The sequence below is a fragment of the Daldinia decipiens genome, assembly GCF_022478715.1.
Source record: "Daldinia decipiens strain CBS 113046 unplaced genomic scaffold F4813scaffold_59, whole genome shotgun sequence".
NCBI lineage: Eukaryota > Fungi > Ascomycota > Sordariomycetes > Xylariales > Hypoxylaceae > Daldinia > Daldinia decipiens.
This window is the reverse complement of record NW_026054602.1, coordinates 128,051-149,618: the sequence shown is the minus strand read 5'-3', so window position 1 is coordinate 149,618 and position 21,568 is coordinate 128,051. Positions and strand designations below refer to the sequence as shown.

General features: G+C 44.6%; 8 protein-coding genes across 8 annotated transcripts; 2 read left to right on the top strand and 6 right to left on the bottom strand.

Moving 5' to 3' along the window:
• Positions 1 to 1,080: 1,080 nt before the first annotated feature.
• F4813DRAFT_290919 (kinase-like protein) lies at positions 1,081 to 2,377 on the bottom strand. The gene is made up of 2 exons (XM_049240626.1): positions 2,331 to 2,377; positions 1,081 to 2,279 (listed from the first exon to the last, which is right to left on the bottom strand). The coding sequence occupies exon 2, from the start codon at positions 2,176 to 2,178 to the stop codon at positions 1,285 to 1,287; it is 894 nt and encodes a 297-aa protein (XP_049094780.1). The 5' UTR covers positions 2,179 to 2,279; positions 2,331 to 2,377; the 3' UTR covers positions 1,081 to 1,284.
• A 1,408-nt stretch (positions 2,378 to 3,785) lies between these two features.
• F4813DRAFT_394363 (amidase signature enzyme) lies at positions 3,786 to 5,269 on the top strand (the record flags this gene model as incomplete). Its single annotated transcript, XM_049247554.1, has 4 exons — positions 3,786 to 4,035; positions 4,086 to 4,187; positions 4,247 to 5,043; positions 5,096 to 5,269. 4 exons carry the CDS (start codon positions 3,786 to 3,788, stop codon positions 5,267 to 5,269), a joined length of 1,323 nt encoding a protein of 440 aa, XP_049094779.1.
• A 113-nt stretch (positions 5,270 to 5,382) lies between these two features.
• On the bottom strand, positions 5,383 to 7,201 carry F4813DRAFT_376872 (glutathione S-transferase). The gene is made up of 3 exons (XM_049245174.1): positions 6,799 to 7,201; positions 6,587 to 6,727; positions 5,383 to 6,519 (listed from the first exon to the last, which is right to left on the bottom strand). The coding sequence occupies exons 1-3, from the start codon at positions 6,808 to 6,810 to the stop codon at positions 5,662 to 5,664; spliced, it is 1,011 nt and encodes a 336-aa protein (XP_049094778.1). The 5' UTR covers positions 6,811 to 7,201; the 3' UTR covers positions 5,383 to 5,661.
• Positions 7,073 to 8,039, bottom strand: F4813DRAFT_376871 (uncharacterized protein). Its single transcript, XM_049245173.1, has 2 exons — positions 7,322 to 8,039; positions 7,073 to 7,271 (listed from the first exon to the last, which is right to left on the bottom strand). Exon 1 carries the CDS (start codon positions 7,867 to 7,869, stop codon positions 7,504 to 7,506), a length of 366 nt encoding a protein of 121 aa, XP_049094777.1. The 5' UTR covers positions 7,870 to 8,039; the 3' UTR covers positions 7,073 to 7,271; positions 7,322 to 7,503.
• Positions 8,040 to 8,615: 576 nt separating this feature from the next.
• On the bottom strand, positions 8,616 to 10,147 carry F4813DRAFT_290819 (uncharacterized protein). Its single transcript, XM_049240625.1, has 2 exons — positions 9,908 to 10,147; positions 8,616 to 9,839 (listed from the first exon to the last, which is right to left on the bottom strand). Exon 2 carries the CDS (start codon positions 9,682 to 9,684, stop codon positions 8,641 to 8,643), a length of 1,044 nt encoding a protein of 347 aa, XP_049094776.1. The 5' UTR covers positions 9,685 to 9,839; positions 9,908 to 10,147; the 3' UTR covers positions 8,616 to 8,640.
• A 1,637-nt stretch (positions 10,148 to 11,784) lies between these two features.
• F4813DRAFT_383762 (kinase-like protein) lies at positions 11,785 to 13,641 on the top strand (the record flags this gene model as incomplete). The annotated part of the gene is made up of 1 exon (XM_049245982.1): positions 11,785 to 13,641. The coding sequence occupies one exon, from the start codon at positions 11,785 to 11,787 to the stop codon at positions 13,639 to 13,641; it is 1,857 nt and encodes a 618-aa protein (XP_049094775.1).
• Positions 13,642 to 16,175: 2,534 nt separating this feature from the next.
• Positions 16,176 to 17,338, bottom strand: F4813DRAFT_376861 (uncharacterized protein). The gene is made up of 3 exons (XM_049245172.1): positions 16,945 to 17,338; positions 16,582 to 16,865; positions 16,176 to 16,349 (listed from the first exon to the last, which is right to left on the bottom strand). Exons 1-3 carry the CDS (start codon positions 17,078 to 17,080, stop codon positions 16,326 to 16,328), a joined length of 444 nt encoding a protein of 147 aa, XP_049094774.1. The 5' UTR covers positions 17,081 to 17,338; the 3' UTR covers positions 16,176 to 16,325.
• Positions 17,339 to 17,886: 548 nt separating this feature from the next.
• Positions 17,887 to 21,063, bottom strand: F4813DRAFT_290714 (WD40 repeat-like protein). The gene is made up of 2 exons (XM_049240624.1): positions 19,945 to 21,063; positions 17,887 to 19,893 (listed from the first exon to the last, which is right to left on the bottom strand). The coding sequence occupies exons 1-2, from the start codon at positions 20,972 to 20,974 to the stop codon at positions 18,200 to 18,202; spliced, it is 2,724 nt and encodes a 907-aa protein (XP_049094773.1). The 5' UTR covers positions 20,975 to 21,063; the 3' UTR covers positions 17,887 to 18,199.
• Between the last annotated feature and the right edge of the window lie 505 nt (positions 21,064 to 21,568).

Genomic DNA, 21,568 nt, shown 5'->3' with positions numbered 1-21,568 from the left:
ATATATAACTTATTTATTTAAAAAGTTTAATATTTAATTTTATATAAGAATTTTATTAAATTATTATAAAACCTTATAAACGTTTATAACTTTTTGAATAAATAGGTTATATATTTAGTTTTAAATATAAAAGTTGTATTAAAATATTACGTATTTAACGATATACATTTTACATTTATAATATATTAATTGGTAAAGTTATAAGCAATAATATCCCTTAACAGCTTTACATATAAATTTGTATGTATAACTGTTAGTGTATACTCTTATACTCATTTCACCACAGATATTAGCCCTGACGTTTTTTCAATTTTTATATATAATAAGAATATAATACTCTATTTAAAATTAAAGACCGTACATTTTTATCTATTTTCTTGAATTAAATATAAATATGCGAAATCGTTGATTTTGTATGGGAAATGGGTGGCCCCCACTAGGGTGGCCCCAGTAAGGGTGTTTCGACTTATCTGAAGGATGCGGCACAGGATCAAGCTACGTATATTCTTTGTTGTTTGTGTTAACTTCTTGTCTTGGTCACGGTGGATTTCCTTTTCAACTTTACAATAAATAGGCTACATACAAATCTATATGCAATTCTTCATTTTACTTTGTGTTTACTTTTTTTCTTTTTAAACAACAACTAAATCTTTAGACAATCTGGCTGCCTTTTTTCCGACCACTCTCTAACATCATGATATCCAAGTATCTTTTACTCCCCTGTGTCGTCAGCGTACTATCACTTGTTTCATCACGACCTGTCCCAACTTTGATTTCAGCTGGCATATTAGATGGGGCCCAGAATGACAACACTTTACCCTCATCAAAATGGCGAGACGATATTAGCCGGTCGATAAGACTGATGCAGACGAACATAGAGCCTCAGTATCTGCAATAACAACGTTGGGATCACTTACACCCACCGTACGCCCAAAGATACCACAGTATAGTAACATTTCGATAAAAATATCGTCAATGGTTATAACTACTTAGCCATGCCATACGACAGCATTATATCGAGCAAAAGTCACATCGTGCGCCGAGCAAGATTCCCCTAGAAAGAAATACACACAAGACGGATGTCCGGTGGAGCTGCTACTGAATCTTCAGGAAGAGGAAGACATGTTATTAGGGATCACTACAAAATATATGCCTTTATTGGTCCCAAGACTATCCCTAATTACCAGCCGTTTCCTCAATCATTGGGCAGTATTTATAGGGCGTGGTATTGCGAAAACCAGCGCCGACATTCACGTGCTGCAACCACTTTATCCGCCGTAGTAATTATTCATAAAACGTTTCCATGGGTCGGGAACGACGCGTAGGTACCGCGTGTCTCATCATGGTGGTGCCGGGGACTGGGCGAAATATTTGAACTGGGTTTATGGGCCGCATCCAGTTCGAGCGACAGTAGTTGTTACAGCGGTGTTGGCTGAAAAAAGAACTGATGCCATCGGGTCCAAGATCAGTCACGCCATAGTCGCGGTTTCGCGACAAGATGACGGGGTCAGAGAGGACAGCCTCGTGCTGGTAGATGCCGCCCTGGAGATCACACAAGACGAACTGGCCGCCTGTAACATGGTAGCTGAAGTGACTAAGGGCCTGCATGACCTCTCCCCACGCCTCCGAGTCGTCGCTCCATCCGGTGTTGCTGTTGAACTTTTGATAGTTTTGGATGAATGGTTCGCATAGGATACGTTGTCCTGCCCATTGTGCCCCAGCTTCCTGCGTAAATGACCACACAGCGGGTACGTTGATCTTGACGGATTTGTTGACTACGTTGAGTTCATTGAATTTATCGATGATATCTAGAGCCTTATTGACAGCTTTGATGTCAAGAGTGAAGTAGTCTTCCTCGAAGACGCCCCCGGTTTTGAACCACTTGACGACGCACGCCTGGCCGTTGCGTGGGCCCGAAGTGTAGCTTCCCTTAGCTACCCACCGGAACGCGCCACTAGCAAAGGGGTTGTCGAGCTCATGACTTGGAATGTTGGCACTGCTGGAGTTGTTGTATCTGCCACTATCAAAGCCGCTAGACAATGGAGTATCGACATGGTGCCCATGAACGCAACCCGCGCATCGCGATACGCCGGGATTCTTGGAGAACTGATTGGCTGAATAGGACGACCGAGGCAGATTGCGGCCGCAGGAAGCACACTCACGCATATTCGAATCCATCTTTGCAGATGTGAAGATCGAAGTCTTGTTGTGACTGCTGTATGTGTAGTTTGTTGTTGGGTTTGGTATTGTGTTTGAAAACTTTTAACCTAGACATTTAACTAGAAATGACATGTCAAATTTGTAAACACTAGGAATACCTAGGTACCTACCTACCTACCTATGTTGGTGCCCGTGCATAGGTTAAGACTGTGTTGCCTACCTACCGTTACCAAGGTACGTATGGGACTTGGAACTTGCTAAGAAGGAGAGGGGTAAAAGGAACAAATTCTTGTTTGGGTGCCTGAGGTAGCTTAGTAGGAAATATTACTGATAGTTCACCTTTATCATGGAGTTACGTTTTTTTTTCAGGTACCGGAGGGCGGGCAGGCTGCAGGTATCGTGATTCTTGAATTTAGCGGAAGGCCCTTTCCTGGAGACTTCAAGTAGAATTTTTCACTGTCGCCTGATGGTTTATCTAGACCTCTACCTCGTACTTAAAATGACAAGAGTAGCGGTCCAGGGGATGATGATATTACGAGTATCGACTTGTATAAGTGTTTGATTAAAACATATAAAACATGCCCCGTAGTTTTATACTGTTTAGTTTTGACAATGATATATATTAAACTGTCCCCCTTTTCGCCTTCGCCAAAAATTAGGTACTAACCGGGCACCCAATCTCCTTCGTATGGAAGACGAGATCTGGGTTGAAGTCAAACCACCGATCGAGCATGATATTCGTATTACTAACCCGTTAATATTAGCATTAAAACCTAGCCATCATCATATCACTACTTAACGGGCTACTGTGGATCTTGCGCGACATTAGTTGGCAACTAATAACCTACAATAAGTTTCAGATGTATATGCATCATCACACTGGAAGTGTCAAAAGAAGCCGTAAATACCTAATTTAGGTAATAGAAACCAAATTAGCTGTAAAATATCTATACTGCTAAAGTAATTTCGATCCCTTCATTTCAGCACGATTGAATATCTTCCATTTTTAATCATTAGTGGATCTAACCATATGAATGAAGCTGTTAGAGTTACGAGGGAGGCTTAATCACACTGGGGTTCTCCTCATATAATACTGCCATCGTGGTCCGTATTTTAGATATCATATCTGTGTAAAGGGGCTGAATAGAACCCAACATCCGAGAGTAATCAAATGAGCCAATACTAGAATACCCCCCACCCCCTCTCTTGAAAAGTCGATAAACTCTTGAAGTGTATTTGTTATATACCTAGATTATTAGACCTTACTCGAACTCTGCTTGAGAGTCGTGATACCTTATATGAATAAATTTTAGAGCTTCTCATATAATACATACTAGCAGACGACGTCGAATCTTCACCGTACCTGATACATCCTCACTACTTCTTAGATATTTAGTAGGGAATATTTGTATATGCGTTCCTGGGTAGATCCGGTCCTATTTGGCTATAAGTGGGGGTCTACCCCGACCTAATGATGTCGTGAACTCCGATCCCGGTTGAGCGGAGAAGCCAACACTTGTCTTAGATAATATACTGTAAAAGTCGCCGGATTTTCAATAGCCGGAAAGCCCCTGAAGACATCACGATTCCTAAAGAAGAAGAAAAACCCCCTTGGTAAAGCGATAATGGAGCTCTATCAGCTTACGGCAACCCAAGCGCTTGCGAAATTTAAAGATGGTCCGGTAAAAGTAGAAGAATATGCTCGATCACTCCTAGCACGAATCGAAAAGAGAGACGATGCCGTCAAGGCCTGGGCATATATCAATCCGGAACATGTAATCCAGCAGGCAAAGTGGCTTGATGCTCTACCCCCTGAACGCCAGGGGCCTTTGCATGGTGTCGCCGTTGCGGTGAAAGATATCATGTATACGAGACGTCGCTCTACTCTTCCTCACTACTGACATGCGGTCGCTAATTCCTTGTAGACATGCCAACGCAGCATAACTCCTCGATCTACGAGGGAGATGGGCCAAATGTCGATGCGGCGACTGTTGCAACGCTGCGCCAAGCCGGTGCCTTAATACTAGGTGAGGTTTTAATGAGGTCCGGAAGAGTAATGTACCCGAGTATTAATTGGTTAATACAGGAAAGACTACAACGACAGAGTTTGCATCTACCGCAGTTGGGCCAAAAACACGGAATCCTCATGACGCAACGCGGACCCCAGGCGGATCATCCTCTGGGTCTGCGGCGGCAGTGGCTGATTTCCAAGCGCCTATCGCACTAGGGTCTCAGACAGGCGGGAGTACAATTCGCCCGGGCTCATTCAACGGGATATTTGCGTTTAAACCGACGTGGAACGCCGTCAGTCGCGAGGGTGTGAAAATATACTCGCTCAACCTCGACACAGTTGGCTTCTTTGCGCGGAGCGTGGAGGATCTCCAGCTACTAGCCGACGTCTTCGCGCTTGAAGACGATACGCCCACACCAGACGACTTCTCAATCGAGGGGTCTAAATTCGCGCTGTTGAAAACAGCAGTATGGCCCCAGGCGGGGCCCGGCACAGTCACGGCGTTAGAAGCTGGTGCAAAGCTACTGCGAGATCATGGAGCAGAGGTCGAGGAGATCGAGCTGCCACCAGAATTCGACAAGATTCCCGAATGGCACGGCGTAATACTTGACACTGATGCGAGAGCAACATTCTTGCCGGAGTATCGGCTTGCTAAAGAGAAGTTAGCGTCTCTCCTGGTTGACCATGTTGAGAATAGCAGTAAGATATCGCGGACCGCTCAGCTTGAAGCTTTCGACGAAGTAGCCGCACTAAGGCCTAGAATTGATGCCATAACCGGTAAATATGCTGCTATTCTTACGCCAAGCGTGGTCGATGAGGCGCCGATGGGCATAGAGTCTACTGGAAGCCCGGCATTTAATAAGATATGGACGGTAAGTCATTATTTCTAAGTGATAAGTTGACCATTATTCACTTTCTTTTTAGGCTCTTCACGTGCCGGTAGTGAACATTCCTGGTTTTAAAGGCGGGAATGGAATGCCGATTGGTCTGTCGTTGGTTGCGCCGAGATACCATGATAGGCATCTACTTGCGGTCTCCAAGGCCGTCGGGGAGATTTTCCAAGTTAAAGGAGGTTGGCAGACTCAAAGCTTAGGATAACTGCATTTTGTCGCCCCTGTGAGATGAAGTCGGCTACATGTTCTGCCAACTAGTTGTATATAGCCGTTAAGTTACTGGTAGACTTCCATACACTGGTGTATAGATATACATAATATTCTCATTAAAATATCGAATAATGAGAACAAGTGAAATTAACGAGTCTCACTATACTGGGAGGGAATTGCCTAAAGTGCACTTGGATGGCTATTTCTACCTAGAGTAGGATACCTCCTCTTCCCCACCCAAAGCCCCAAAGCGTTGGGTTTCAATTTGGGTTTTGTTGAAACAAAAATTGACATGAATATCATCCAGACACACCGTCCAATTGTTGGCCTTTTAATTCGAGCCTCAGTGCCTCATAACTATTGGTTTAGTTTAAATGCATGATATGATCACCATATCTTCTCATTCTCGGCCAGGGGCTCGACAGGCACTGCCGGGCCCCGAGGAACAATGATAGGACCGTCGATCTTAGCGACCTTTGCCCTCGCGTTTGCGTATCCGTGGGCATACAAGTTAATCCACGGGGCACTAGTCTTGTGAAAGGCACCAGCAGTCACTTTGCTGTTCTCGTCCCAGTAAAGCCGGCGTAGCCACTTGTTCAAGTGCGGGTAGTCGTGACGGATACTCTTTAGGTTACATAGGAACACAGTGTAGTACGCGGCGTCGAATCGTACTATTGTTGGGTATAGGCGCACATCGGCTTCGGTGAGCTGGTCTCCGAGTAGGAAGGGCTTGCCGTGACCGGCCAAGATGCCCTCAAGACGGTCGAGCGACTTGAATAAGGGGTATACATTCTCCTCGTAGGATTCCTGCTTGGTAGCGAACCCGCTCTTGTACACGCCGTTGTTGACTGTGTTGTAGACCCATTCGTTGATCTCATCGATATCCCTGCGTAAGTGTTCTGGGTAAAGGCCGCCTCCGGGCTTATTAACCTCCCGGAATTCTTCAGGGATGAAGGCGTCAAACGCAGAGTACAACATGCGGATAATCTCACTAGACTCGTTATTGACGATAGTTTCGGTCTTCTTATCCCATAGAACTGGTACGGTAAACCTGCCGTTAAAGTTGGGGTCTACTTTGAAGTATAGTTCTCGTAGATACGTAAAGCCATATAGAGGGTCTTTCGACAGACTACCATTCGAGCCGTCGAACCACCAACCCTTGTCGCTCATGGATGCGCTCAGGTAATATAGGTCAATAATATCTTCAAGGCGCTTTAAGGAGCGCAGGATGTTGGTGCGATGCGCCTTGTAGTTTAGGAGTTACGTTAGCAATTGGCAGATCGACATGAACGTAGACGTCAGCTTCACATACCCAAGGACAACCGCCGGAAATATATAACACATAGCGACCTTTTTCAGCAGGGAATTTGGAGCTAGGGTCTGCGGAGATGAAATCGCGGAATGTGCTATCAGGTCTTGTAAACCGACCATCCTTTTGGTATTCGATTTGGGTCTTATTTTTATGGTCAGCTTCACGTACTGCAATCGGGAATCAGGGTTGATATGGGGTATTTGAAAGCTTACAGGGTGAGACATGTTTCTAAAATATCAATGATAAATAGGATGGTTGCTTTCCGAAACGATACCGAACTCGTGGGTATCTAGCCTGTTAAATAGAAGAATAGAAGCATAGAAGCATAGGAGACTCTTCACTTTGATATGCATCGTACCTACCTAAGGTTCCGGATATTCCATAGAGGATAGGGTACTTGGTACCTCACTCACCATGCGGAACGGCGGTTGAAACCCCGACTGTTCGGCTTAAGCATGCATCCATGTGGTGTAAGTAAAGACCTCAATGATGTACTTGTACTACTATTACGCCATATTATTGCACCTTTTGCACTTCTTACCTACCTAGGTACCTACCTAGGTATGCGCGTGGTTTGGTTAGGTTTAGTCTCTTACGATTGGAGCGAATCTTAGGTTTATCGTGCGTCGTTCGTCCGTTGGTATCATGACAAATCTTGCTGGACCAGATTGAAATGATTCCAAAGCTTCAATTGTAAGCTTCTAAAATGTTAGGTAATAAAATAGGCTTGCTTACCACATCGGCGCATTCGTATTTACTAACATGAACCATGATATAAGTCTTCGTCTTATCAACTTTAGGTATGTACCTACACATACGCCATACGTGGTGACTTTGATTTATTTACTTAATTTTTATTATGGACTTGTATGTGATGTCTATGCTATTACAAGATGGACCGGTATAACCGTGTATATTTACAGCTTCGAATCTTTCTTGCGAGTCCCCTCTTCCCCGCCAGTAGGAATATAGTCGCTTGTCTCGGCCTTGAGGCTGATCGGGTCGCCTAGCTGACTTGGATTGGCATTAGGTCCTTGGAGCTTCTTCACTGCCTTTTCTCTCAGGGTCTCTCTATCTCTGCTCCCATTGCCCTTGCTATTTTTGCTGCTCTGTTTGTAATCACGAGAGGGTGACTCTGAAGCGTTAGTAGCACCCTCTTCTTGCTTAGTTGGTATGGTATCACTTTGCTCTGCCTTGATGCTGATGGGGTCACCGAGCTGGCTTGGGTTGGCGTCAGGGCCTTGTAGCTTTTTTGTTGCTTTATCTCGTAGCGTTTCAGGCATACTGCGTTGCGTATTATTCAAGTAGAAATATGTTATACACAGCCTTGCGTCAAATAATTTCCCCTGCGCTAGGAGCTATGTGCTTGGAATAATGAAATATTGTTGATATAGAATATATGAGACTGATAACGAAGTAGTGATAATATTGACGAAGGAAAGAAAATTAGACATTATCTACATTGCTTGTCTTGTTCTTACAACTCATGATTCGTGATCGCATATATATCGAAGTCGATGACCTCATCATACCCCCTTATTTACCCCCTACCAGCTGTAGATACCTAACCTAGGCATTTGAGAAGCGCAAAATTTTAATGTCTGTAGGACCTACATGTATTCCCTAGAATAAAATTTTAGAGTAAACAGTACATGTAGGTAGTAGGTAATAAATGCTATTCACTTGTTACAGGTATCCGCGAATAGTATCATCCGTTAGGAGGTACCTATGGTAACAAATCTGTTTCAATCAAGTATGACCTGATGACCTGTCTCTAAGTTTGAGATTCATTAGCAATCGGAGATGGAACAAGATACCTTATTAAGACACTAGCATGTCACTGGTTCTGTTATTTATATATACACGTCAAGTCCGGTTGTCGGGGATGTTATTGTGTAAGTTGATAAAGTTAGCACTCATGACAATCTCAAAGCATTCGCCATATCCTCAAAAGAAAATCTCAACTAGGAGAACACGACAGCGAAGAAATAACTTAACATGTTAATGGGTATGTACAACAGCATCATAAGGATATATACAGGTTCGTGGCGGCATCAACTGCCTAGATAACGTCTTCGACCCTTGGGTCTGACTCTTGTGGGGTCTGGTAGGGGTTTTTGAACCCGTCCAATTTCTGGACTCCTCCGTCGCGATCTTGCTAGACCTGGACTTCTATCGCGAACATCTCTACGAAGTGGGCTATGCTTAGATGATACTGTCTTTACAGCCTCACTACTTATGTATGAATCTGAGTGAAATTCGGTTCGGGGGGTTGGTGTCTCTGATTCGTTCTTATCGTTCCCCTGGACATCACGTCCTAAAGATATTGGCTTGTTCTCATCCGCGATATCCTCCTCTGCCTCCTCTGCCTCCTCTTCCTCTGGTTGAGACTCTAGGGACTCTATATCCGACATATCGGACACAGAAGTGATTGGCGTATCAGGCTCGTCCGACTGTGATGTTTCCTCGTCGTCGAAACCGCGAGACAGTGTTCCCGACAGCACCATCGCGTCCGTCTCGGGTTCCGAGAAGGATAATGTTCGCGCTGGAGTTGACACCGCAGAATCGTCCGAACACATCGTAAGAGACCGGGGTGAAGGAGGAAGATGGCTAGCCGGAATACGGGAACCAGTATCAATAGCGAGGGGTTCATGCGTCATTACAGGCACATCGTCCTCCAGATCGTCGAAGAATGGTTTTGACGTTGGATCGTCGGATTGATGCCAGGGATGGTCATCAGGAAGATAAGAGGCGAAGTACCTTACAAGGGAGTCCAGCGACTTGGTGCGGAAAAGTTGTAGAGCGTATTGCCACTGTTGAGTACCAATGAGGCTCGGGTTAGCGATGATCTCGACAGAGGCGGACTCTAGGCTCTGGTTCAGCTCGTTCAGCCGGAGCTGCTTGCGGTCAGCTAGCATACGGTGGAACTCATCGACTGTGCTTGCGGTATTGGAAATTTCGTAAACATCGTGGTGGAAAGCCTCAGGATCCTGAATAGAGAAGGCGATTGTGTTGTATCGATCATGGAGTCCGGTGAAGAGTTCGTCCCTCTTCATCCCAAACTTCCAGGCAGGCCATGACCATCCGGGATCGTCCATCCTCTGGCGGAGCGTGCGTTATCTCGTCAACCTCAGAGTCCCAATAGGGAAATGGGTATCAAGAGTCGGATTTTAATTCGACCGGGTAGATGTTATGCAGTAGGCGGTATTCTAGGTGGTATAAGGTGTCGGTGTCGGTGGTATTAGGGTAGTTACTGATGCGTTAGAAAGGAAATGGTAATAGTTGGTATAAGTACAATATTATTGAATTGGGTCACGATACAAAGGCTGCTGGAAGTGAACGAAGCCATTTAAACACAAGGTATGGAATCCATTTTAAAGAGAACAAAATCTAAATGTTGTCTTGTTTGACGTTTTGGGAGTGTTTTGCACCAGAGGATCGATTTCTCGCGGTATCGATGGGCTTTGTTGTGGTGTAGAGATATTCACTGCTGCGTGCCTTTGGCTAATCCACTGTGTCTTTGTTGAAATCGTAGCTGGGCGACGATGAGAAGGACAAAGTGGGAACTCACTTGGTACCATATCTTTAAATTAGGTGCCTTAATTGCCTCAGGCATCAAGCTTGGGGGCTAATTGTGTGCCGTTGGGGGCCACAAGGACACCGCGCCCGGACAACATTGGCTACATCGCCGTGATGAAAAGCCAATCAGAAGAAGTTTAGGTTTTACTCTATTTACACTTGGCCAATCAACCATTATATCCAGATAGACAAGTGGGGTATCATACCTCAGGGACCCACACGTGTGCTACACACGGACCACACCACCTTCCTTCTTTTCCGATCCTTTTTCTACCAGCTATCTCTTTCCATTTTGGTCTCTTTTCAATAAGCACGCAACGCAAAATAAGCAACATTGCAAAAATGTAAAATTTAACGGCAGTAAGAAGCGAAAGGCTCCAACGCTTCTAACACGAGGTGTCGAGATCGATCCTATATAATACCTGCAGCTGTTTCCATAAGACTCTTTCAAAATAGATTTCGAGGCTATAGTTCATTCTCTATATCCCTTGAATTGAAGCAGATGCACCGCTCAAACGATAGCGGTATGAAATCTCGAAAGCGATGAGCACAACAGGCAAAGAGGTCCTGTACTGACCAAGTACAAAGCGGTACTTCCAGTTTGAAGCAGGCTATGTCCGTTAGTCGGCGGTGAAATGATGGCTCAAGCTTACCTAGCCGCCCAGCCACTATGGTGTCATTTAGAATGTTTGAGAGTTGGGGGCAAAAAGGAAGCCGAAAAATCCCCCTCTCAATTCTCCGTTCTCCCCGTTCTCGCCGCCTTCGGTGCCTGTTATCGAATCACTTGACAGATCTAAGCCACCCACACCCCTCAATCCCCTAACGGGCTAATGAGACAGTGTCGATTCCGTGACTCCTATAGTCACTTGGAACCGTTCACGCAGCGGGCCGCGACTGTTACCTCCACTGTGCCTTATACGGTGTCACAGTCAAGAGCATGTCGAACATTCAGCCCTAGAAATCCGTAACATACCTCAAGAAGTTTATTCCTCCCCGGGTACCTCTGCTCCTTATATGAGTTGGTGAGCTACCTAATCTGATATGGCCCCCACTGTCTTGATGCCATTTGCCTTATTATATAAGGCGGACGCTTTACCGCGAACTAGCATCTCGTAGCAGGGGCATTAATAATAGGACATCTCTTCCCAGCCAGGTATAGTTCCGTGATTAGGAAGATAACCCAGGTAAGGTTGACTGACCCTAGGCAGCCGATCTGTCCCTAAAGACCCCAGAGCAAAAGGGCGGGATCAGCCGCACAGCATCTCATTTATCTCCAAAGCTTTCTTGAAAATGACATTATGACTCTCTACCAGGGCTTACCTGAGGTAGTTTTGATTGAGAGAATCCGGTCCTGAGGACAGTTCACCTGACGGTTCTCTCTTCGAGAATGCAGAGACACCCCAGTTTACTCTAAGTGCCCCAGAGAAGCTGGTCGTCGAAGCGCCTGTGTTGAGTTGCCCAATTTCTCTCGAAGGTTTATTTTCTTATTTTCTTCGACAATATCCAACCGCAAGTGAGCCAAGCAACAGTCCACGCCTATGCCATTGTATTTACCTAAATTTAAGCTCAAACCTTTCCTTTTCTTTTCTATACCGCGTATTCCTTTTCAAAGTCTCGCAATGGCGGAAGTCTTCCCCTCCGAGGAGAAGACGGAGCCGTTCACTCCGGAAGAGCTCCAACAAAGACTCCTCGGAAGCATCCAAGTCGACGAGGTCGAAGATGCGCACCAAGATACCGTACCCCTAGACGACCTAGTCGTCGAGGAAGACCATCATAAGCAAGGCATCCGTATCTTGGTACGGCCACTGACACGGAACCGCTCAGTGAGCCCCGGAAACGACAACATACAATGGCTGGCCTTGCGCGCCGAGGTGGCTGACCCTTCCCAGCCTATGTCCAAAGTACTCGCGGTGACTCAGACCTCTAAAGATATCAACTTCTCAATTAGAATACCGCAAGGCGATAATGAGAACAGACCGCCGATATGGTGCGAGCTGTACTATAATCCGGTCAGCGATAGCTTAATTTTGTGGAACAAGTCGGATGTGCCTATCGTCCTCGCTAGGATATCCCAACTAGGTCCTCCCGCCGGCGTAAACTCTGACCAGGAGCTCGTCCCGGGTAATACCAAGGACCTATCGCCAGGCACCTGGCGAATCAGCGTCTACACAATCCCCGTCCTTGACTTCAGGATACTAGAGAAACAACCTGCGACACGTCTACTCCCTCATGATGGCACTGACTCGTCCGGAATCTCGAGCTCAGATGTCGTGAATTCTTTTGGGAAGCGGTCCTTCCTATCCGATGCCGGCGACGGCGAGCCATACAGTCCAGTCGCCGGAAAGAAGGCTCGCAAGGAAGATGGTGAAGAGGAAGACGGCGTCATCATATTCATGGGCCCGGAGGATAAACAGCTCATGTTCCCTCTTCCAAACGCGGCCAGGGCGAAAGAGGTCGCCATACCCAACGGTCACGCTCTTCTGGAGATCCAGAAGGACGAGACAGCTTCCATCCCTGGCGGATGCGAGCTCGACGAGTACCAATTGACGAAGCGCGAGCAGATCGCTACGACTGGTGCATCGGCAGTGTTTACCGCAGAGCACTCCCACGTTTCGGAGGGTGTCATCACGGTTAAGGTGCTTAAGACTCGCAATCCTAACGCCTCGGATGCCCGGCCGCAGGAGACGCACCGTAATGTGATCCGTCAGGCGGATATCTGGCTACGCGAGTACCAGAGTCAGGAGGACCTGCGTCATGAATCTATCGTAAGGCTATACGGTGGCGACGCGCGGTACTTGTCACTATACATGGAGCACGTGGATGGCAAGGACCTCGCAGCCCGCGGCGTATGGCGGGACGGTGCCACCGATCTGTTCGTTGGTGGCCGCCACGATGCTGTGCGCATCCTGCGTGACATTGCTGGCGCTCTACATTACGTACACCAGAAGCGCAAGATCCACAACGATATCAAGCCAGCTAACATCCTGTACTCACGCGATCGCGGCGCCGTTCTTTGCGATTTCGGCTTGTCGACTCGCACTGTCGATCCGGCCACCAACGGCGGTACCCCCTACTATGTACCCCCCGAGTTTATTGGTCAAAAGCTACGTGGTCCCGAATCCGACGTATGGGCTCTTGGTGTCACCATGTTATACGTTCTACGCAAGATCCCCTTCCCAGATGCCCGAGGGCGACAAGGTCACCCGAAGCAGTTATACTGGATGATCGCAGACCTAAACCGGAAAGCCCCCCCTTTACCACATAATCATGGCCATGCAGGTAACAGGGCTACATCAGCCGTTCATCAGATGCAGCAGTGGCTTGGCGAGGTCAACGAGGCTAAGGCTCGCCTAAACCAGCGGGACCGCGTCGAGTTTTTAGTCCGACAGATGCTAACGCCTAATCCGAACCAACGCATCACTATGGAGAAGGTGATAAGCGAGTTACTAAAGGAGAACGCAGCCTCGAATAAGTGAGGGAGAGCGTACGCATAGATGAATAAGCAAGCGAATCGAATTAGTAGAGTAACCCTTTTTACCCGCCTGTCACAAGCCAGTTTGATCCGATCTATCACGATTTCATTTCAATCACAATGTTGCTTTACCCAGAGCTTCGTCATAAACGCGCGATATCGCTCCTACGTACTATTTATCCCTACGCTACTTAAGCCCGATATATCCTGGAGGAGATTCGGAGAGAAGGGTCGGCGCTACCGGAGGGCTTCACATCTCTACTAATCATGGTAACATATGATTTGACGAGATCAGGTCCGGCCTGGAAAACGGTTTACAGGTGTTGGTTTGGTTTGATAGAAATGTATAAGTCGTAGCAAGCTGTTGCGACGAATTGGGATTAATTTAGCGATTCGAAGCGCTTTACTTGCCAGTGCTAACAGTCGTAACGACAAGCTAGACGTCGACTGCTATTGCATCTATCACGTTAGATTAAGCCAAGAAAGTAAGTCGCAACACATATCCCTTTTTTATTAGTGCCATCGCATTCGCGCAATTTGCAAACTAACGTGACATTACATCGGTGTAGTCGTACCCATCCTCCAAGCTTCACGCTCAGGGGTGCTTTACATATTTATATGGCCAATAGGATCTTGCAAAAGCTCGTTATTGCATCTCGTCCAACTACCAATTTCCCTCGGAAGGCAAGGATCCCCTTTCATCAAACTGCACCGGTGGCAAAGACACAGGCTAGACCGAGCATAGCTGCCAGTACAATTCCTTCTACGGCTATTCCTGTCGCCGAATTATGGGTAGAGGTGGAGGACGGGCAAGCCGGCGTGGTTGATGAATTAGAGGCTGCAGCCGACGAATGACCAACGATGATGGCCGACATGCCCGTGTCGTTCTTGCACACGCCGGCCGGAACTTTTGCAGAAGATCGAAAGACGATGTCAGCACACTGGAGTGCTATTAGCTTGAGGTCATACTTTAGATTCGCACGTACGTCAGGTCAGCGTGCCTATATATAAGTCAAAGCACTCTTACGGGGGCTACCCTAGTGGGGGCTACCTCAAATTTTTAGACCTTTAAAATAAGCATTTTAACTTTAATTTAACATTATTTAATCAAATTAAATTTAATTAATTTACAATTTATTATATTTTAATAACGATATAGTTTTTTACTATTAATTTAATTGATAAGGCTTTATTTTCTAAATTGGTATTAGAATTATTGATTATAACTATATTATTTGATTTTTAGGCTTTTAATTGTTTTTTTTTTATAATAGCCTTAATATTTATAAATATTAAATTTAGGTTAGGTAATATCTTGTGCCGTTTTTGCAGCTTTATATTTATTAATATCTTTTTTAAATATTTAGCGCGGGCCTTTATTGTGGTTAATTTTATAGTAGTTTTATTAAAGACCTTATTAATTTTATTAAATAAAAGTTTTGTTGTAGGTTTAATAAACGTTATATTGATTTTAAATAATTTTTTAATTAAAATATTAATATTTTATAAATTTAAGGGCGTTATTAAAAGAATTGGGGTTATATTTTTAATAAAATTAAGTTTTTTTAGGTTAGAAATAAGGTTTAGGGGGGTTGGAATAATATCGAAAACCTCCCGAAGCATAAACTAATAATTTAATAATTTATTTTAATTTTTAGGATAGATTTTTGTAACCTTCCAACTAGTTAATATATTATATTTAATTAAACGTTTTTTTTATATTATTTAATAAGCCATAATAAATTTCCTTTTACCGAGATTAAAAATATAATATAATTAATATATTTTAATAAATTTATAATAATAATTTTATTTTATTAATAAAAATATACTTACGTTAATAACTTATAAAATATATAATAAATATACTAAGATAAAAATAACATAAACCTTATTTATAAAATATTCTTAAAAAAATTTTATCGTAATATAGTTATTGTAATTATTAAAAATTAATAATTACTATTATTAATAATTTAATGGCTTTATTTTTTTAAAAAATTTTTATAAAATCATTTAAATATAATATTATTATTAATTTAATTATTAAGAAACGTAATAAATTTTTAATTTTTAAATTTAACGTCTTTATTATTAAAAAATTATTATTATTATATATATTTATTTATATATATAATAAAGGAATTTAAAAATCGACTATTGCTATTAATACATTTAATAATTAACGTCTAAATTTTATTACCATAATTTTTAATTATAATATATTTTTTATAAACTTTGCCAATAACTATTCTATTATTTCCAACCTTTTTTATAATCTCCATTTTATTAGTATTATATATATATCTAACCGGGATATTCTTAATCTTAAAGGTTTCGAATTAGTTAAAAAAAATATTAATATTATTAATTATAACTTTATTAATTTATTTATAATTAATTAAATAAGTTTTAGTTAATTTAATATTAAAATAACAAAATAAAAATTGTATATACTAATATTTACCAAAAATATTAAGCCGGTAATTATAAGTTAATAATCTTCTTATAATATCTTTAAATTGATATAAAGAAAGTGTATAGTTAATATGGTTTAATATAACGGTTTAATTGGCTAATTTCTTTTTTTAATACTTTAATAGCTTTTAACGTTTTTTTAAATAATTATCTCGTATTTTATAACCTAATATTTGATCTGTAAAGTAGTATTGTAATATAAGATATTTTTTAAACGCCTACTGCAGGGATACGCTGTTGAAAACGTTATTTATCGCCACAACACAACGCAATTAAACTAAAAAAATAGGTATTTTAAAATCGTAAAAAAATAAAAATTTAAATAATAAATTTTATTTTTTAATTAATTAAAAATTAATAAAATTATATAATAATTTATATATAGACTTTATTGCGAATGCGTTGCATTTTTGAGGTAGCCCCCACTAGGGTGGCCCCCGTAAGGGTGTTTTAACTTACTACTTACGTTATACAATGCAGAACCAGAATCGCCACTGGTAACAACTTGAATGGTGGCATTGGTGCCGTCGCTAACCTTCATGGGGACGGAGAGCGACGGAAGACAGAATCCTCCTTGGCCAGTGACGTTCATCAGGTCAGGCGTGAAGGACATGTTGAAGTTAGTGACAGAAGAGCCAAGGCCGACGTTGACGAAGAGATAGGTCCAAGGATGATGGAGGGTAAGCTGGACAGCACCATCGGTGATGGGCCACTCGGTTCGGTTGCCGACACCGTCAGGAACGCCGCCGCCTACGTATCGGATTATTAGTTTTAAGCAAATCTTTGAAGAGAACATAGGTATTAATAACATTAGACGATGGGTACATACAGGGATACGTCCACTGGGAGTAGTTGAGAGCTTCATTGAAGGTGTCACTACGCCAGGCCGGGTAGTTGATCTTGAAATGTGCGGATGCTTTGTGAGCAAGCGCAAGGAAAAAGGTGATCAATGCGATGAACATCATGATGGAGGTAGGTTCGTGATGTTGGTGGCGAATTAGACAAGTGTTGAAGTCAACAGAAGGGTATACTTCGATTAGATGTAGACAAAGTGGTTAGGAGTTGAGAAGGGGGGGTGGGAGTGGAAGAGAGTGAGGGCGGTGATGCAAGTGGAAATATTCAATTGTGATTTAGAATTTGTTAGACTTTTTTTGTCTGAGGAAGGCAGGACCCAAGCTACCGGGTTCTCGTCTGCGTCAAGGTAGCTACCTACTGCCAGATGTATTCAATAGACTGGCAGGAGCGCTATCGTCTCGTGGGATAATCAGCTCAAACCCGCGATCTAGAACATGCATATACCACCTTAGGTTAGCGATGTATGTACCTTGTACCTACACTTGTACCTACAACCTTACCTACCTATGTAGGTACCTACATATATATTCACCTGGCTGCCTCTCGACTTCCATCACGTCTGCAAGAACTTAAGAGGTTACCTGCAGACTAACTGAGCAAGTTTCCAGTCAAACAAACTCCGTCTTTAGGCCGCACAAGCTTGGCATAAGGGAAGGCTACCTTAGGTAGCCACAAGGTACCTCACCTGCGTAATCTATGTATGTACTCATAAGTGTATGTATATCTAGTCGTACAATCTAGTTCCGGGATCCTGTTTCATGATCCCGTAATGATGAAGGATATATGAATGTAGGTAGAACAGAAGAGGACGAGCAAAATGATAGCTAAGACATCTTCAATCGATAATGTAAGTACTACATGCATTCGTTGAAAAGCAAATATTCATGATGGGCTTATGTTAAGGTCATATAATATACTCGAAATTGCTGATTGTATTATCTTGAAAACGCCGATGAATTCAAATTAATACCCGTCATTCACTATGTTGTATATTAACGCGCTGAATATTGTTAGCTACTTGATGTTATCCCCTCTCCTCAGTTTCGGGTATACAGTAACCTTCTCGAGAAACATACGAGGGACCTAGAAGATTTTATCACCCCATCTCCGAAGAAGCCAGGAGAAGGGGAAACGAGAGAATATACCATACTTCCCCATTAACACATCCACACATCGACACTTAAACAGTGTCGCTATAGTTGACTCAGAAACTACCCATGTACAAAACCTTACTTCTCCCACTCCCCATCTCCAAAGTACCTATCAGGCATATCGACATCCCACAGCGGCCTCTCCACCAACGCCACTTCAAGAACCTTTCGTGATTCTGGCCTCATCGCCTCATCGCCTGCCCCGTGTACGGATAGTTCCTCTCCTTCGCCAAATGGCACTATCCCTAAGATCGGCCTGTATTTATACGTATGCCAGAAAGCTAAGCTATTGCCCGGTTGCGACTCGGAGGCCGACTTTCCTTGGATGCCGCGTAAAAGCGCTAGCTCGCCTTGATTTTCGTCATCAGAATCATCGCTCTCACTCTCTTCTTCTCCTGGCTGGCTAACTTCGTCTTCGTCTTCGTCCATGGGATCAGACGCGGGCCCGTCGAGAGGGATTTCTTCGACTTCGCCGTCGATCCTGCGAATGATCTTCGTAGGCCCGGCGGCTCCAATTTCCGTCCTGCTACCAGCACCGCTGTCAGGTCCCCTCTTTCGCTTCGTTCCTTGCTTCACGAGTTCTCCGTTAGGCGATTCGTGGGACAGAACGGGCTCAGCTAGATCCTGAGATAAATCTAGCATGAAGAGAAACGTGTTGCCGTAAAGCCACACCCGTTCGCCCGACCAGAGAGCTCCCTTCACGAGATCGCGGATATTTCGAAACTCGGCCGGAAAGCGCGTAATCGGATTCCGTCTGGACCAGGGTGTTAGGGAGCCGAGAGTGGGGTTAATTACAAGTATTTGCGGTCTAGCGGTTATAGTAAGAAGTATATAATCATCTGTAGTGTCGTTGTCGTCTGATATAGAAGGGGTTGAGACTGGAACGTGATCAGAGTAAGATAGAACAGTAGGAGCGGCCTGCAGCTTAGGGATAAGAGGCCCCTTTGGGTTGCGGATCCATCGCGGGCCTTCCGCGTCGACTGCGGACTCTTCCTCATCCTCACTCCCGGATGCGGCCTCATCGTCGTGGGTTCCATTAACGCCGTTTTCAAGTTTCAGCCGTGTCGTATCCAGCACCCAGGTGTCTATATAACCAGCGAGGTCTGCAACGGCCAACATCTTGCTATCCGGAGAGAAGGCAATGTGAGTAACCGTTCTGTCGTATTGTCCTAGTCCGCCCAGAGCTGCATGCTTCTGTATCTTCCGCTCGATGCGTTGTAAGCGAATCGCTTTAGAGTGGAGCGACGGCCTACTGTCTGCTGCGGAATCGCGCAGGATCGACGAAACGAAAATTTTACTGCCGCCTTGAACAGAGCACAGCCACCGTCCATCCGGAGATATCTGAATTTGAGTCGCGCCTTGTTTAGAGAAATCCTCTTGCAGTTCGAGCTTGATAATCTTGAGCTCGTCCTTCTTGGACTCGCTTCGAGGCTTTAAATGGAACGCTTTGATATCGGAGGCTGTCGAGACTATCAGAAGGGACCCGTCAGAACTAATCGCCGCGGATGTGATGTTCGCCTCGCCCTTGACTAAGATGCGCGCCAGCAGCTTCCGATTCTTGTCCACGGCAGACTCCCCTTCCGGCGCGTCTACTAGATCTCGCAACGGTCTCCTCAGCCGCCAGACGTGAACCTCTCTCTCCCACCAGCTAACTATCAGCCTGCTCTTCGGTGCGCTCTGTAGCGGCGGACTCTGGGGTAGATGCGACAGAGTCCGATGATTCTCCATGCCGGCTTCTCTCAGGGGTAGCACGATCGGGCTGGCATCCGGTCCTGGGCCAAATTAGCAATGACGGTAGACTCAAATAGGATGCATGTACAAACCTCCCGAAACAATGATGCTCAGTCCATTTCCTTCGAACGAAGCCATCGTTTTGACGTCGTGATTATGGTATCTCCTGTGCCAGACCCTACTCCACCTTGCCGTCGCGCCTGAAGTCTTTCTGTAGAGGACGGTTCGACGGTCCATCCCACCACTGACGATTGTTGAGCCGTCGGCACTAATCGCCAAAGACAACACGTCTTGGTTGTGAGTCTGCAGCCTCTGCGCCTGGGTGTACGTCTTCCCGTCCCATATGCAGACCTGACCGGTCGAGTCGCCCGAGACGATGTCGCGCCCATTGAGACACTTGACGGACCAGACGATGATTTCCTTGGCACCACCGGAAAGGTCCGACCCTAGCGTCATCTTCCTCAATACGTTACCGTTGCGCATGTCATAGATTCGGATGGCGCTGTCCGAGCACCCTACCACCACTACGTTGCGGTTCTGAAAGGCGATACTGACCATCTTGGTCTTCTTGGAGGACGATCTTACTAATATCCTGTCGAATCGAAGATCATCTTCGTCGATCGAGTAGAGGACGAGACTTCCGTCCATAGTCCCAGCCACTAGCTTCTTCCCGCTCTGGACGACACCATTGGCAGACTTCTCGCCGTGCTTGACGGGAGCGAGGAAGGGTTGAGCCGCTAAGCACCATATATCGCCATGCATGCCGCTTGCCTGCTTCCTCGGCTGTCCCTTCTCCAGATCCCATTCGGTAACGGTGCTCGTGTAGCCAATGCTAAACAACCTCGACTTTCCGACGAGTTTGGTACCATCTTGGAGGAGCTGGTCGGGCTCGGTGACCCAGACGAGGCCATCGATGCTCCTATCCTTTCCTCCATGCAGGGTGGTTTCATGATGCCATATGCCATTTAAGGGATTCCATATCTCGATGTCGCCGTTCGCTCGACCGATCGCTAAGCGGACAGGTGCGCCTCTCTGGGATTTGGTGACCGTCGGGTAAGAGAATGCGACAGCATTAATAGCTGAGGGAGGATACGGCACAAAGCGACAGCGGTGGATATCCATTGTCGCAACGTGTCAATGCTAATTGATCCGTCGTTTCCTCTAAACCACCAAGCGCGATGTATGAAGAGAAGACGGTTAATCGTTAATGCAGTTAAGAGTTTAGCTATCAAGATGTCTCTGCGTTAACTTTTTTTTCTTATCGCCTTATCGCCTTATCGCCGGGTACTTAGACGTGCAGCTAGAACATTTTTAGTTCGTGCAGTTCGTAACGTGCATGCATTTAGATCTGCCCCGCCAATGTAGGTACGTACCTACCTTTTGAGCTTTCCCCCTTTTTCCTTCTACTATTCCCCCTTCTTTATACCATGGTCTTTTTATATCATGATACTTCCCCAACAACAACCTCATATAATTTTTTTATCTAACAGAACGAGCTCTCAAGGTATGGTTTAAAATTAATCACAAATAGTGTTCCAAAATTTAATAGACAATGTCACATTAGTATCGTTCTAGGCTTTACCCAACTTTGATAGAACCTTTTGTCATTTATACTTATATCCTTCCTTAACTAGTTATCTAAGTGCTTGAGTTTTGAAGTAAGTATCGTATTGGTAATATATAAAGTTTGGAATGCTGTTGCGGAAGTCCCCCAGC

What these genes read in the sequence shown, in the direction of transcription:
- F4813DRAFT_290919 (XM_049240626.1), bottom strand. Translation starts at nt 2,178, where the DNA reads ATGGATTCGAATATGCGTGAGTGTGCTTCCTGCGGCCGCAATCTGCCT.
- F4813DRAFT_376872 (XM_049245174.1), bottom strand. An exon ending in TTTCCGGCGGTTGTCCTTGG is followed by an intron (nt 6,520 to 6,586) that starts GTATGTGAAGCT and finishes CTAAACTACAAG; the next exon opens with GCGCATCGCACCAACATCCT.
- F4813DRAFT_376871 (XM_049245173.1), bottom strand. Translation starts at nt 7,869, where the DNA reads ATGCCTGAAACGCTACGAGATAAAGCAACAAAAAAGCTACAAGGCCCT.
- F4813DRAFT_290819 (XM_049240625.1), bottom strand. Translation starts at nt 9,684, where the DNA reads ATGGACGATCCCGGATGGTCATGGCCTGCCTGGAAGTTTGGGATGAAG.
- F4813DRAFT_376861 (XM_049245172.1), bottom strand. Translation starts at nt 17,080, where the DNA reads ATGATGTTCATCGCATTGATCACCTTTTTCCTTGCGCTTGCTCACAAA. An exon ending in CTCCCAGTGGACGTATCCCT is followed by an intron (nt 16,866 to 16,944) that starts GTATGTACCCAT and finishes TCCGATACGTAG; the next exon opens with GCGGCGGCGTTCCTGACGGT. An exon ending in CTGGTTCTGCATTGTATAAC is followed by an intron (nt 16,350 to 16,581) that starts GTAAGTAGTAAG and finishes CGTTTTCAACAG; the next exon opens with CGTATCCCTGCAGTAGGCGT.
- F4813DRAFT_290714 (XM_049240624.1), bottom strand. Translation starts at nt 20,974, where the DNA reads ATGGATATCCACCGCTGTCGCTTTGTGCCGTATCCTCCCTCAGCTATT. An exon ending in GAGCATCATTGTTTCGGGAG is followed by an intron (nt 19,894 to 19,944) that starts GTTTGTACATGC and finishes AATTTGGCCCAG; the next exon opens with GACCGGATGCCAGCCCGATC.